This window comes from Pan paniscus, chromosome 19 (genome assembly GCF_029289425.2).
Source record: "Pan paniscus chromosome 19, NHGRI_mPanPan1-v2.0_pri, whole genome shotgun sequence".
Lineage (NCBI taxonomy): Eukaryota > Metazoa > Chordata > Mammalia > Primates > Hominidae > Pan > Pan paniscus.
In genome coordinates this window covers 82,125,550-82,138,493 of record NC_073268.2, presented here as the reverse complement: position 1 = coordinate 82,138,493, position 12,944 = coordinate 82,125,550, and the positions used below count along the sequence as shown (strand labels likewise).

At 35.2% G+C, this 12,944-nt stretch overlaps 1 protein-coding gene across 25 annotated transcripts in view; it reads left to right on the top strand.

The window, feature by feature from the left end:
• The window catches only part of CEP112 (centrosomal protein 112), a 554,108-nt gene that overhangs the window by 89,295 nt on the left and 451,869 nt on the right, over positions 1–12,944 (top strand). For 11 of the 25 annotated variants that reach the window (XM_063599331.1, XM_063599327.1, XM_055101873.2 and 8 more), the window contains 2 exons: positions 6,317–6,364; positions 6,618–6,698. The exons of 2 other annotated variants lie outside the window; for them this stretch is intronic. In XM_063599331.1, the coding sequence (XP_063455401.1) occupies positions 6,317–6,364; positions 6,618–6,698 (129 nt within the window). Of the gene's footprint in view, positions 1–6,316; positions 6,398–6,617; positions 6,699–12,944 lie in introns of all 25 variants that reach the window. 12 more of the 25 variants (XM_063599328.1, XM_034942749.3, XM_055101875.2 and 9 more) reach the window with 2 other exon arrangements.

Sequence of the window (12,944 nt, the reverse complement as noted above, 5' to 3'; positions counted from 1 at the left end):
TAGTTTTTTCTTGCTTATAGTTTTTTTGGTAGATTCCATTTATCAAATTAAAAATGTCTCTATTTTGTCAGGATATTTTTAAAAATCATGAATGGTTGTGGAATTTTTTAATTCTTTTTTTTTTTTTTTTTTTTGAGATGGAGTCTCGCTCTGTTACCCAGGCTGGAGTGCAGTGGGTTATCTCGGCTCACTGCAAGCTCTGCCTCCCAGGTTCATGCCATTCTCCTGCCTCAGCCTCCCGAGTAGCTAGGACTACAGGCGCCCGCCACCACACCCGACTAATTTTTTTGTATTTTTGGTAGAGACGGGGTTTCACCATGTTAGCCAGGATGGTCTTGATCTCCTGACCTTGTGATCTGCCCACCTCGGCCTCCCAAAGTGCTGGGATTACAGGCGTGAGCCACCATGCCTGGCCTGAATTTTTCTTTATCTTTTGAGAGGATTATATAGTTTCTTCCTTTAATCTATTAATGTTATAAACTCCACAATATATTATTTTCATTATATTATGTTTTTGTTCATTTTCCTTTAAATAGTTATATATTGATTGAATGGATTGAAAATATAAAATTAAAAGCCTTATCTATTTATGCAACCATTTACCATTTATGGCCTATTTATTACTTTATGTAGAGTTTCCATCAGGTGTTATTTTCAGGTGTTTACAGTTCTTTTTCTCACAGCTTGTCATAAACGTCTCTCAAAGTACCTGGCACATGGTAGATGTTTAGTAAATAATTGTTGAAAGAATATGACATAACCCCAGGTGTGACACAAGAAATTATTTCTTTGAAGGATCTCTGATATTGTTTTCTAGTTACTTACGTACTCTCAGATTTTTTGTCTTCTCAAAACTACCATGCTTTTATCTATATAAGGTGGAAAAATAACTGTTGAGATGGTGAAACTTTTCTCAGCTTGATGTTTTTTAATGTACACAAAATAATTTTCACATTTTTCTTAAAAAATAGCCATCTCTTCTTTCTAAAATACATTTATAGCTTCTATCTAATAGCTTGTATTATTTTAAATTCCATGGTGATTTCATTTAGCTAGTCCCAAATAACCACTAAGTTTTTTGCAGTGTCTTTTCACAAAAACTCAGCATGATTGTTTTTTTTCCTCAGAATTAACATTATTTAAAAAGCATTTTTTTCCAGCATGTATTTAAACTATACAGTAATCAGAAACTGCCATTTAACTGGACTAATCAATAGTATTTGGTTTCCCAAAATCAAAATATAAGATAATTATCAATTAGGTTTATGCTATCTTGTTAAAGAAACCAGTTTTTTTTTTACAATTTTTATGATGAAAATATTCAAGTAGAAAAAGAATAGTACAACAGTAACTTATTGCTGCTGCCTTTTAAATTTTGTGATTTTGCCTTATTGGAACTATTTGAAAGTAAATTGCAGATGTTATAATACTTAATCAGGAAGCATCAGTCTCTTGACTGAAGGTTCCTTGATTATCTTTTTTTTCCCTCTTGATTATCTTTTAACTAAGATAAAATGTTCATGCTCTAGTAGAGTCTACTGAATGGACCTTGTGATACAGTATTTTCTGAATTCTTGCATGTTTCAAATGGTTTCTTATGGTCTTGATTCTTGGAGGAAATCTAGATTGTATGTAAAATATTTGATTTGCATTTTCTTTACCTGAGTTCCTTAAATACAATGTTTTATATGATGTATGTTACAGTTGAGAAGTGTGATATATACTTTTCATTTTTCATAAATATATAAATAAATAAAGTTATAAATGTCTAATCTTTTTGACTGAGGGTCCAGAGAATTTTTAAAAAATATTCATAAAGTTTAATATTTGGACTTTTATATTATACTCTGAAAGATATTCGGTATATCACATCGAATTTTATTCAATATATTGTACAGTCATCTCTCAGTATCAAGAGTTGATTCATTCCGGAACATCCTCCTTCCTTCTCACAGATACCAAAATCAGCAAATGCTGATGTTCCTTACATAAAGTAGTGCAGTATTTGTACATAACCTATGAATCATTAAATAATCTCTATATTACTTATAGTACCTAATACATTATAAATGATATGGAAATAGTTGTTATACTGTACTGTTTTCTTGTTTTCTAATTATTACTTTGAATATTTTCAGTTTGGTTGGTTGAATATGTAGATGTAGAAGCCATGAATATGGAGGGCCAACTGTTTATGTTTCAGTCGATGGTCTTAGGTCAGTTTTCCAAGGTAAAGAGTGAGAGTATTTAATATGATTCAGGTATTATTTTATTTAAGAATATTTTCTTAATAATTTAAAATATTTAGTTGCATTTATTTTATTTTCTTCAGGGAATCCAATTATACATTTATTGTATTCTTGTTTCTCATTTTCTTTATCCATTTCTCTTGGATCCTTTTTAAACACGTTTTTATGTCAGTTTTATTTCCTGGTTTTTGGCTTCAGGTCCTATCTTTATCTCTTGCTGTTACTATAGTTATCTTTTCTCTCTTGTACAACTATTTTTTTTTTTTTTCTGTTTTTTGAGACGGGAATCTCACTCTGTTGCCCAGGCTGGAGTGCAGTGGCGTGATCTTGGCTCACTGCAAGCTCTGCCTCCAGGGTTCATGCCATTCTCCTGCCTCAGCCTCCCGAGTAGCTGGGACTACAGGCTGCCACCACCATGCCCGTCTAATTTTTTTGTATTTTTAGTAGAGATGGGGTTTCACTGTGTTAGCCAGGATGGTCTCGATCTCCTGACCTTGTGATCCGCCCACCTCGGCCTCCCAAAGTGTTGGGGTTACAGGCATGAGCCACCACGTCCAGCCTCTCTCTTGTACAACTCTTAATTTAGTCTTCATTTCTTGGATGATTTTTGTTACTCTTCCATGTTTTTTTTCCTGAATCTAGTCACCTCCTATTTAACATCTTTGTATTTTTGTCTTTATTTTGATTTGTAGTATTTTTATGCCTGAAGTTATTTAAAAGTTATATTTGAATACCTGTTGTCCTAGTGGTGGTGGAACAAAAATATTATTAAGTATTGACATGTAGGAGAGCATCCTATTTTAAGTGGGTTGCACAAAAACCCTGGTGTATGAGAGTGGGGAGACATGGGAATCAAAAGGAAGCCTGTATTACTGTTTTCCTGTATTTTAGCTTTTTAAAAAAGTGTTTCCTTCTGCTGGCAGGTTTTGATTTTGATCTTCTATTTTATATAGTAAGTTTTTGTGGATATTGGATTCTTTTTTTCTGTTCATGATTATCTATTAGATTTTTCTGAACAAGTAATAGCCAGTGATTATGTGGGAAGTGGTAGTGGGTGGCTTACTTTATTTCTTAGTTCTGGACAGCCCTCCTCCTCTGCTACACTGAAGTTTAATTTCTTTAACAAATGGTGCCTTTTGTGGTTGTCAGCCTGGCTTGTCTTCTTTATTCTTTTTTTTTTTTTTTTTTTTTTTTGAGACAGAGTTTCGTTCTTGTCACCCAGGCTGGAGTGCAGTGGCATGATCTCAGCTCACTGCAGCCTCCACCTCTTGGGTTCAAGAGGTTCTCCTGCCTCAGCCTCCTGAATAGCTGGGATTATAGTCACCTGCCACTAAGCCCAGCCAATTTTTGTATTTTTAGTAGAGACGGGGTTTCACCATGTTGGCCAGGCTGGTCTTGAACTCCTGACCGCAGGTGATCTGCCTGCCTTGGCCTCCCAAAATGCTGGGATTACAGGCAAGAGCCACAGCTCCTGGCCATGGCTTGTCTTCTTTTGATTCTTTGATTCTGTCTTGTTTCTGCAGGGCCCTTATCTTCAGCTGCTTTTTTATCTCCCTTTATCATGAACAACCTTCCTTCAAAGGTGCTTCTCTCTACCTCAGAAGTGATTCCTTCCTAGAACTGCCTTTCTGGTTCTTCATAGTTTCCAAGCCCCTTGTTTTGTGCCCATCTCTGGCACTCTGAGCCATTAAGTTTTTTTGTGTGGCCCACTTAAGGTAGGCCACTTTTCTTTGACAGGTCAGTATTTGATGATATTTAGTTCCACCACTACTAGGACCCTGAGGTACTTCCTTTTTTCCCCATGCTACCACTCTGGCTCAGGATCTAATTCTGCTGATTTGGTATCTTTATTTGGCCACCTACATGTTAATCCAGGGATTTGTATTCCCTTTCTCCTTTTTATGATGTAGTCATGGATGATGGGCATTTTTATTTGGTCTCTTTATCAATCTGTATGTGTCTTTGGAGGATGGGGAGAGACATTTAAATTCATACAGTTGCCATTACTTTATAGGATCTGGCGTCCACACGAAAGAAAATTGTTTTGTGTATTTCCTTTAACCTAGATGCTAAAATAATTACACTTTATATCTTGTCTATTGCTATATTCCTTTTAAGTTTTACTTGATTGGATTATATTATAAATGTTATGACTTCTACATTTTTTGATTAATTGATTCTTCATTCACCCTTATCTTTATTGTCAAATTGGGTGTGGATTGTTCATTTTCAAGAGTTATTAACCGTAATAAATCGTTTGGGGAACTTTTTGAAAACACAATGGGATTTTGGAGAACTAGAATCCAATAATTTATATTTGAAATGTTTATCACTTGATCCTCATAGTACACTCCAGGATGTTAAAAGAAAAACCTTAAAGAAATTAAATTGAACAGAGTTTAGTAGGCAAAGAATGATTCATGGATCAGGCAGCCCCTGAATCATAATAGGTTCAGAGAGGCTGCAGCACTACTGGATGATTGAAGATTTATGGACAGAAGAAGGATAGTGATGTACACAAAATGGAAGCGAGGTACAGAAACAGCAGGATTGGTTACAGCTCTGCGTTTGCCTTATTTGAATCTGGTTTGAACGATTGATTGCCTTTAATTGCCAAAACTCAGTGAGTGGCACAAGAGTAAGCTGTAGTCTGTTTACACATCCAGTTAGGTTACAGTTCACCATGAATGGAGAAACCTTTAGGCTGAATTAAAAATATGTGAGGAGGCAGCTTTAGGTGAATCTTAATTTAACAAGTGTAAGAACCACTACCCTAGGTTGAAGTGATAGTTTGTGTTCTTGTACTTTGTGAGATTATCCATGTAGTAATTTGTGGGTTTGTGATATGAAGAAATTAGACTTTCACGGTAAAGATTTTTAATTATCACTTTATTTGTGAGTGAAATAGTAGAGATAACTATCAATGTGTCTACTTTATCATATAGTATATTCATGCAATAAATACTTTATTGAAAGGCTACTATACATTAGATATTGTGCTAGGTCCCAGAGGTACAAAACTGAGAAGATGTCATCCCAGTACTCCTTCTGTTCAAAGACAGATGTGGAGACATACTGATAAACACTCAAAGTATTACATAAGGGCTATGAGAGAGTGGACATAGGATACTTTAGGAGCTGATAAGAAGGTGGAATCAGGTACAGGTTACTCCTTTCTTTCCTCTTGTTTCTTCCTTCTTTCTGAAGAAATATTCATTGGGCACTGAGTTGGGTGCTAGGGATAGAGTGGTGAACAGGGCAGTCATGGTCTCTGCTTTCAGAGTCCACACTGTTTTGAAACAGGGAGATGCCAGATTGTAAAAGGGAACTAGCATCCAGGGTACTACTGGAGTAGTAGGAACTAGGTTTCCTGGGGGAGATGATTTTTAAACTACGAGTCTTGAGTAAGTTTACCATGTGTAGAAGTTGGGGGAATGATCTTACAGGTTGTAAAAACTCAGACATGGGAGACAGTATAGTGCTTTTAAGTTAAAACAAATTGTCTGGTGTCCTTGGAATGTGGGGTATGGTGGAGATAGATGAATCTGAAAGGGAGATTTAGGGGGAGTCCCAAAGGAATTTTGTGTTCTCTTTGCTATTAGAAAGGTATGTTTAAGAATTCATATACCAAATACATCCGGGAGTGCAGTGATTAAATTGCGACTGTAAGAACAAATAGGTGTGTGCTTACAGGGTTTGGAGGGCTGGGCAGAGAAATTCAGAGGTGGACAGGCATGAGAACATCTGCCATGTTCTGGTAATATAAATCATTGTGGATCCTGGGAGCATAAAATGTGAAGTGAAGGGTAATGGAAGATGAGAGTGGGCAGTTAGGCAGTGAGAGGATCATGAAGGTTCATTTTGGCATGCAAGGGAGTTTATGTTTTATATTTTACTTGTAGGGAGCCACTAAAAATGTATCATACAATACCCATTCTAAAAATGAATTAAATATTAAGAAATCTAGAAAATGTTTCATATGGCAGCTTAATTCTATATTTTATCAAATAATAATTAAAACTCCAAAATTAATAAATCCTTATTTTGTTTTATTTTTAAATTTTCAGATAGAAAATCCTCGATACCTGAGACAGAAGCCTATCCCAGTTTCTCTGGTATGTGGGAAATCCATTGGACTTTTTCTAGAGGCAGGTATTTTAAAATAAAATAATCACTAAGTTATTTATAGAAAATAATGCGGATCTACATTAGGAAACATAATAGTTTTTGAATTTTATCACTTGGAAGTGATTTTTTCCTGCAGTGTTAGTACTATTTTGGTACGGGCCTCAGGCAATTTAGAAGTTTTCTTTGGGGTTAAGGATAAACCAGATTTGAAAACATGTTAAATAACTCCTGTTCATTCAGCAGATGACACCGAAACTCAGCCTGAGAAAATCCAGCAGTTTCCATGATGATCATTTTCTCTCTCGAATACGTGAGAAAGAGGTAGGAATGAGATATTGCTGATAAACCCATTGATAATACAGTTTTAATATTTTATGTAATGTAGGTTTTCAGGTTTTAGTTAAAATAATGGTATATTCTAGGAAGAGGTTGCACTTGAAACAAATATAAAACATGATGCATGGTAGGCAGGGTTCATCTTTCTGTTTTGTTTTTTGTTTTTGTTTTTCCAGAGATAGAGTCTCTATCTTTTGTCCGGCTGGAGTGCAGTGGTGTGATCAGAGCTCACTGGGATCAAGCAGTCCTCCCACCTCAGCCTCCTGAGTAGCCAGGACTACAGCTGTGCCACCACGTCCAGCTAATTAAAATTTTTTTTTTTGGTAGAGATGGGATCTTACTGTTTTTCCGAGGCTGGTCTTGAGCTGTTGGCCTCAAGTGATCCTCCTCCTACCTTGACTTCTCAAAGCATTAGGATTATAGGCATGAGCCACCACACCTGGACAAAATTGTAGATGTTTATTGTGTACAACATGATGTTTTGAAATATGTATACATTGTCAAATGGCTAAATTGAGCTTGATATATGAATCACCTCACAGACTTATCATTTTTTTTTATAATGAGAATACTTAAAATGTACTCTCATAGTGATTTTTGAAATACAATCCATTGTTATTAACTAAAGTCACTATGCTGTACAATAGATCTCTAGAACTTATTTCTCTCATCTAACTTAAATTTTGTATCCTTTGACCAGTATCTCCCAACTCCACTCCTTGTCGCCTGGCCTCATAACCACCATTTCTCTACTTTTGTGAGTTCACCTTTTTTAGAATCCACATATAAGTGAGATCATGTGGTATTTGCCTTTCTGTGCCTGGCTTATTTCACTTAACATCGTGTTCTCTAGGTTCATCCATGTTGTACTAAATGACAAGATTTCCTTCTTTTTAAAAACTGAATAACATTTCATTGTGTGTGTGTGTGTGTGTGTGTGTGTGTATGTGTATGTGTATATATATATCACATTTTTTTCATTTATTTGTTGATGGACACTTTATATTGATTCTATATCTTGGCTATTGCTGCAGTGAACATGGGGGTGCAGATAGCTCTTCAATATAGCAATTTCATTTCCTTTGGATTTATACCTAATAGTGAGATTGCTGGATCATGTAGTAGTTCTATTTTTAATTTTTCAAGGAACCTTCATACTGTTTTTCTATAATGGCTGCACTAATTTACATTACTGCCAACACTGGGCAAGGGTTCTCTTTTCTCCACATCCCCTCCAATACTGATCTTTTTTCTTTTTGTTGATAGCCGTTCTAATATGTGTGACGTGATATCTCAGTATTGTTTTAGTCAGCATTTCTCTGATGATTAGGATTGTTGGGCAGTTTTTCATATATCTGGTGGCTATTTGCGTGTCTTCTTTTGAGGAATGTGTATTCAGATCCTTTGCCCACTTTAAAATCAGGTTACTAATGTTCTTACCATTGAGTTGTTTGAGTTCCATATATATTTTGGATGTTAACCCCTTATTAGATATATGGCTTGCAGATATTTTTCTCATTGTGTAGGCTGTCTTTTTACTCTGTTGATTGTTTCCTTTGCTATGCAGAAGCTTTTTAGTTTGATATAATCTCATTTGTCTATTTTTTCTTTTGTTGACTATGCTTTTCGGTTCATATCCAAAACATCATTGCCCAGAGCAATGTCATGGAGCTTTTCCCCTATTTCTCTTATAGTAGTTTTAAAATGTCAGGTCTCACATTTAAGTCTCTGTTTTAAATTGATTTTTGTATATGGTGTGAGATAAGGGTCTAATTTCATTCTTCTGCATGTTGGACATCCAGTTTTCCAAGCATCATTTATTGAAGACACTGTCTTTCCCCATTGTGTGTTCCTGGCATCTTTGTCAAAAATCAGTTGACCTGGCCAAGCATGGTGGCTCACGCCTGTAATCGAGCACTTTGGGAGGCTGAGGTGGGCGGATCACTTGAGATTAGGAGTTTGAGACCAGCCTGGCCAACATGGTGAAACCCCATCCCTACTAAAAATACGAAAATTAGCCGGGTGTAGTAGGGCATGCCTGTAATCCCAGCTACTCAGGAGGCTGAGGCAGGAGAATCGCTTGAACCTGGGAGGCAGAGGTTGCAGTGAACCAAGATTGTGTCACCGAACTCCTGCCTGGGTGACAGAGCAAGACTCCATCTCAAAATAAATAAATAAATAAAAATAATAATAATGAAAATCAGTTGACACTAAATGTATGGGTTTATTTCTGGGTTCCCTGTTCTGTTTCATTAGGTCTGTGTGTCTGGTTTATGCCAGTTACTATGCTCTTTTGATTGCTATAGCTTTATAGTGTATTTTGAAGTCAGGTAGTGTGATGCCTTCACCTTTGTTCATTTTGCTCAAAATTGCATTGGATACTCAGGGTCTTTTTAGTTTCATATAAATTTTAGGGTTTTCTTTATATCTGTGAAAAATGCCATTGGAATTTTGATAGGGATTGCATGAAATATACAGATTGCTTTGGATAGCATGGACATTTTAACCATTATTAGTTCTTCCAGTTCATGAACATGAGATATCTTTCCATTTATTTGTATCTTCTTTAATTTCTTTTATCAGTGTTTTACAGTTTTCATTATACTGGTCTTTAATCTCCTTGATCAAATTTATTTCTAAGTGGTTTTTTTTTTTTTTTTGGTACCTAGTAAGAGAGGGATTGTTTTCTTGATTTTGTGTAGTTCATTGTCAGTGTATAAAATGGCTACTGATTTTTGTATGTTGATTTTGTATTCTGCAACTTTAGTGAATTCATTTATTAGTTCCAGCATTTTGGTGGAGTCTTTAAAAAATTTTTTTTTACATATAAGATCATATCGTCTGTAAATAGAGACCATTTCACTCGTTCCTTTCCAATTTGGATACAATTTATTTATTTATTTAGGAGACAGTCATGCTCTGTTGCTTAGGCTGGAGTACAGTGGTGCAATCTCAGCTCACTGCAGCCTACGTCTCACGGGTTCAAGCAATTCTCCTGCCTTAGCCTCCCCAGTAGCTGGCATTACAGGCATTTGCCACTGTGCGCCATATATATATATAAAATTTTATTTTTTTGGTAGAGACAAGGTTTCACCATGTTGTCCAGGCTTGTCTTGAACTCCTGACCTCAAGTAATCTGCCTGCCTCAGCGCCCCAAAGTGCTGGGATTGATTACAGGCATGAGCCACTATGCCTGGCCACCCTTTTCTTTATTTCCCTTGTGTAATACTCTGGCTAGGACCACCAGTACTATGTTGAAAAGAAGTAGTGAGAGTGGACATCTTTGTCTCATTTCTGATCTTAGAGGAAAAGCTTTCAGTTTTTCACTGTTGAATATATTGTTATCAATGGGTTTTTCATGTATGGCCTTTATTGTATTGAGGTACATTTCTTCTATACCTAATTTGTTGTTTTTATTATGAAAATATGTTGAATTTTGTAAATGCTTTTTCCACATCTACTGAGATGATTATATGGTTTTTATCCTTCATTCTGTTAATTGGTGTACAACATGTATAGATTTGCATATGTTAAAGTATCTTTATATTCTTGGGATGAATTCCACTTGATCATGGTGAATGCTCTTCTGAGTGTGCTGTTGAATTCAGTTTGCTAATATTTTGTTGAGGACTTTTGCATCTATCTTCATCCTTAATATTGGCCTATAATTTTCCTTTCTTGTTGTTTTCTTGTGTAGTTTTGGTGTCAGTGTAAAGTTGGCCTCATAATATGTGTTTGGAAGTGTTCTGTTTTCTTTGGAAGAGTTTGAGGAGGATTGGTATTAGGTCTTTCAATGTTTGGTAGAATTCAACAGTGAAGCCATCAGGTCCTGGGCATATGTTGTGTGTGTGTGTATCTGTGTGTGTGTGTGTGTGTGTGTTTAAATTAATGCTTCAAGGCCAGACTCGGTGGCTCACGCCTGTAATCCCAGCACTTTGGGAGGCTGAGGCGGGCAGATAACCTGAGGTCAGCAGTTTGAGATTAGCCTTGCCAACATGGTGAAACCCCATCTCTATGAAAAATACAAAAATTAGTTGGGTGTGGTGGTGTGCACCTGTAATCCCAGCTACTTGGGAGGCTGAGGCAGGAGACTCGCTTGAACCTGGGAGGTGGGGGTTGCAGTGAGAAGATCGCACCACTGCACTCCAGCCTGGGTGATAGAGCAAGACTCCCATCTCAAAAAAAAAAAAAAAAGTAAATACATAAATTAATGCTTCAGTCACCTTACTTATTATTGATTTCTTCAGCTTTTTTATTTCTTCATGATTCAGTCATCATACGTTCTGTGTGTCCAGGAATTTATTCCTTTCTTCTAGGCTATCTAATTTGTTGACGTATAATTACTCATAGTAGTCTTTCATGATCCTTTGTATATCTGTGGCATCAGTTCTAACATCTCTTTCATTTCTTATTTTACTTGTCTTCTCTTATTTTTTTCTTAGTCTAGCTAAAGTTTTGTCAATTTTGTTTATCTTTTCAAATAACTAACTCTTAATTTTACTGACCTTTTCTATTGTTTTTCTAGTCTATATTTCATTTATTTCTGCTCTGATCTTTATGATTTCCTTCCTTCCGTGAACTTTGGACTTAGATTGTTCTTTTAGAAGTTATTTAGGTGTAACATTAACTTGTTTATTTGAGATCTCCTGTTTTGATGTAGGCATTTATTGCTATTCACTTCTTTCTTAGAACTGCTTTTGCTGTATCCCATAAGTTTTTGTATGTTGTGTTTTTATTTTCATTTGTCTGTAGATATTTTTAAATTTCTCTTTTAATTTCTTCTTTGACATAGTAGCTGTTCAAGAGTGTGTTGTTTAATTTCCATGTATTTGTCAATTTTCTGAAATTCCTCGTTACTGATTTCTAGTATTAAACATGTGGTCAGAAAAGATACTTGATATGATTTCAGTCTTCTTAAATTTGTGAAGATTTCTTTTGTGAACTAACATATGATCTATGCTGAAGAATATTTCACATTTGGTTGAGAAGAATGTGTATTCCGTGGCCACTGAATGGTACATTTTGTATATCTGTATATCTCTTTTAGGTTTATTTGCACTAAAGAATAGACCAAATCTGATGTTTCCTTATTAATTTTCTTTCTGGGTAACCCGTCCATTGCTGAAATTGTGGTCTTAAAGTCCCCTACTATTATTGTATTACACTCCTTCTCTCCTTTTATATCTATGAATATTTGCTTTATATATTTAGGTGATGTTACTTTGGGTGCATATATATTTATAATTGGTATATCCTTTTGATGACTTGAGCCCTTTGTCACTGTATAATGACCTGTATCTCATTTTATAATTTTGATTTTAAGTCAGTGTTATCTGATGTATTTCTACCCTCGCTCTTTCCATTTCCGTTTGCATGAGATATCTTTTCCTCTTCCTTCACTTTCAGTCTATGTAGGTTCTTAAACATGAAATGAATTTCTTATAGGAAGCATATAGTTGAATTTTTTTTAAATCCATTCAGTTATTCTGTCTTTTGATTGGAGAATTTAATCCATTTGTATTCAACATAAGTATTCATAAGTAAAGACTTGCTACTTCTGTTTTGTAATTTGTTTTCTGGTTGTTTTATAGAACATTTGTTCCTTTCCGTCTTGTTATCTTTCTTTGTGATTTGATGAATTTCTGTAGTGGTATGCTTTGAATCCTTTCTTTTTATGTTTCGTGCAACTATTGTAGGTTTTTGCTTTGTGATTACTACGAGGCTTACATAAAACATCTTATTTTCATGACAGGCTATTTTAAACTGATAATAACCTCGATTTATCACATATAAAAACTACATTTTACTCTGTTTCATTTTTTGATGACACAATTTACATCTTTTTATATTGTATAGAAAGAAATTATTGTGGCTATTATATTTAAATAATATAATATCTTCATACTAAAGATATAAGTCATTTCCACAACATTATATTATTAGACTATTCTGTATTTGACTGTTTCCTTACTTTTACTGGTGAGTTTTATCCTTATATATATATTTTTTGTTATTCATTAGTTTCTTCTTCTTTGAGCATCAAGATTTCACTTGAGCATTTTTGTAAGACAAGTCTAGTGGTCATGAACTCCCTAAGGCTTTTTTGTGTCTTGGTACATTTTTAACTTTTCTTTATTTCTGAAAGACTGCTTTGCCACTCACAATATTCTTGGTTGGCAGTTATTGTCTTTCAGTACTTGGAATATATCATCCTACTCTTTTCTGGCCTGT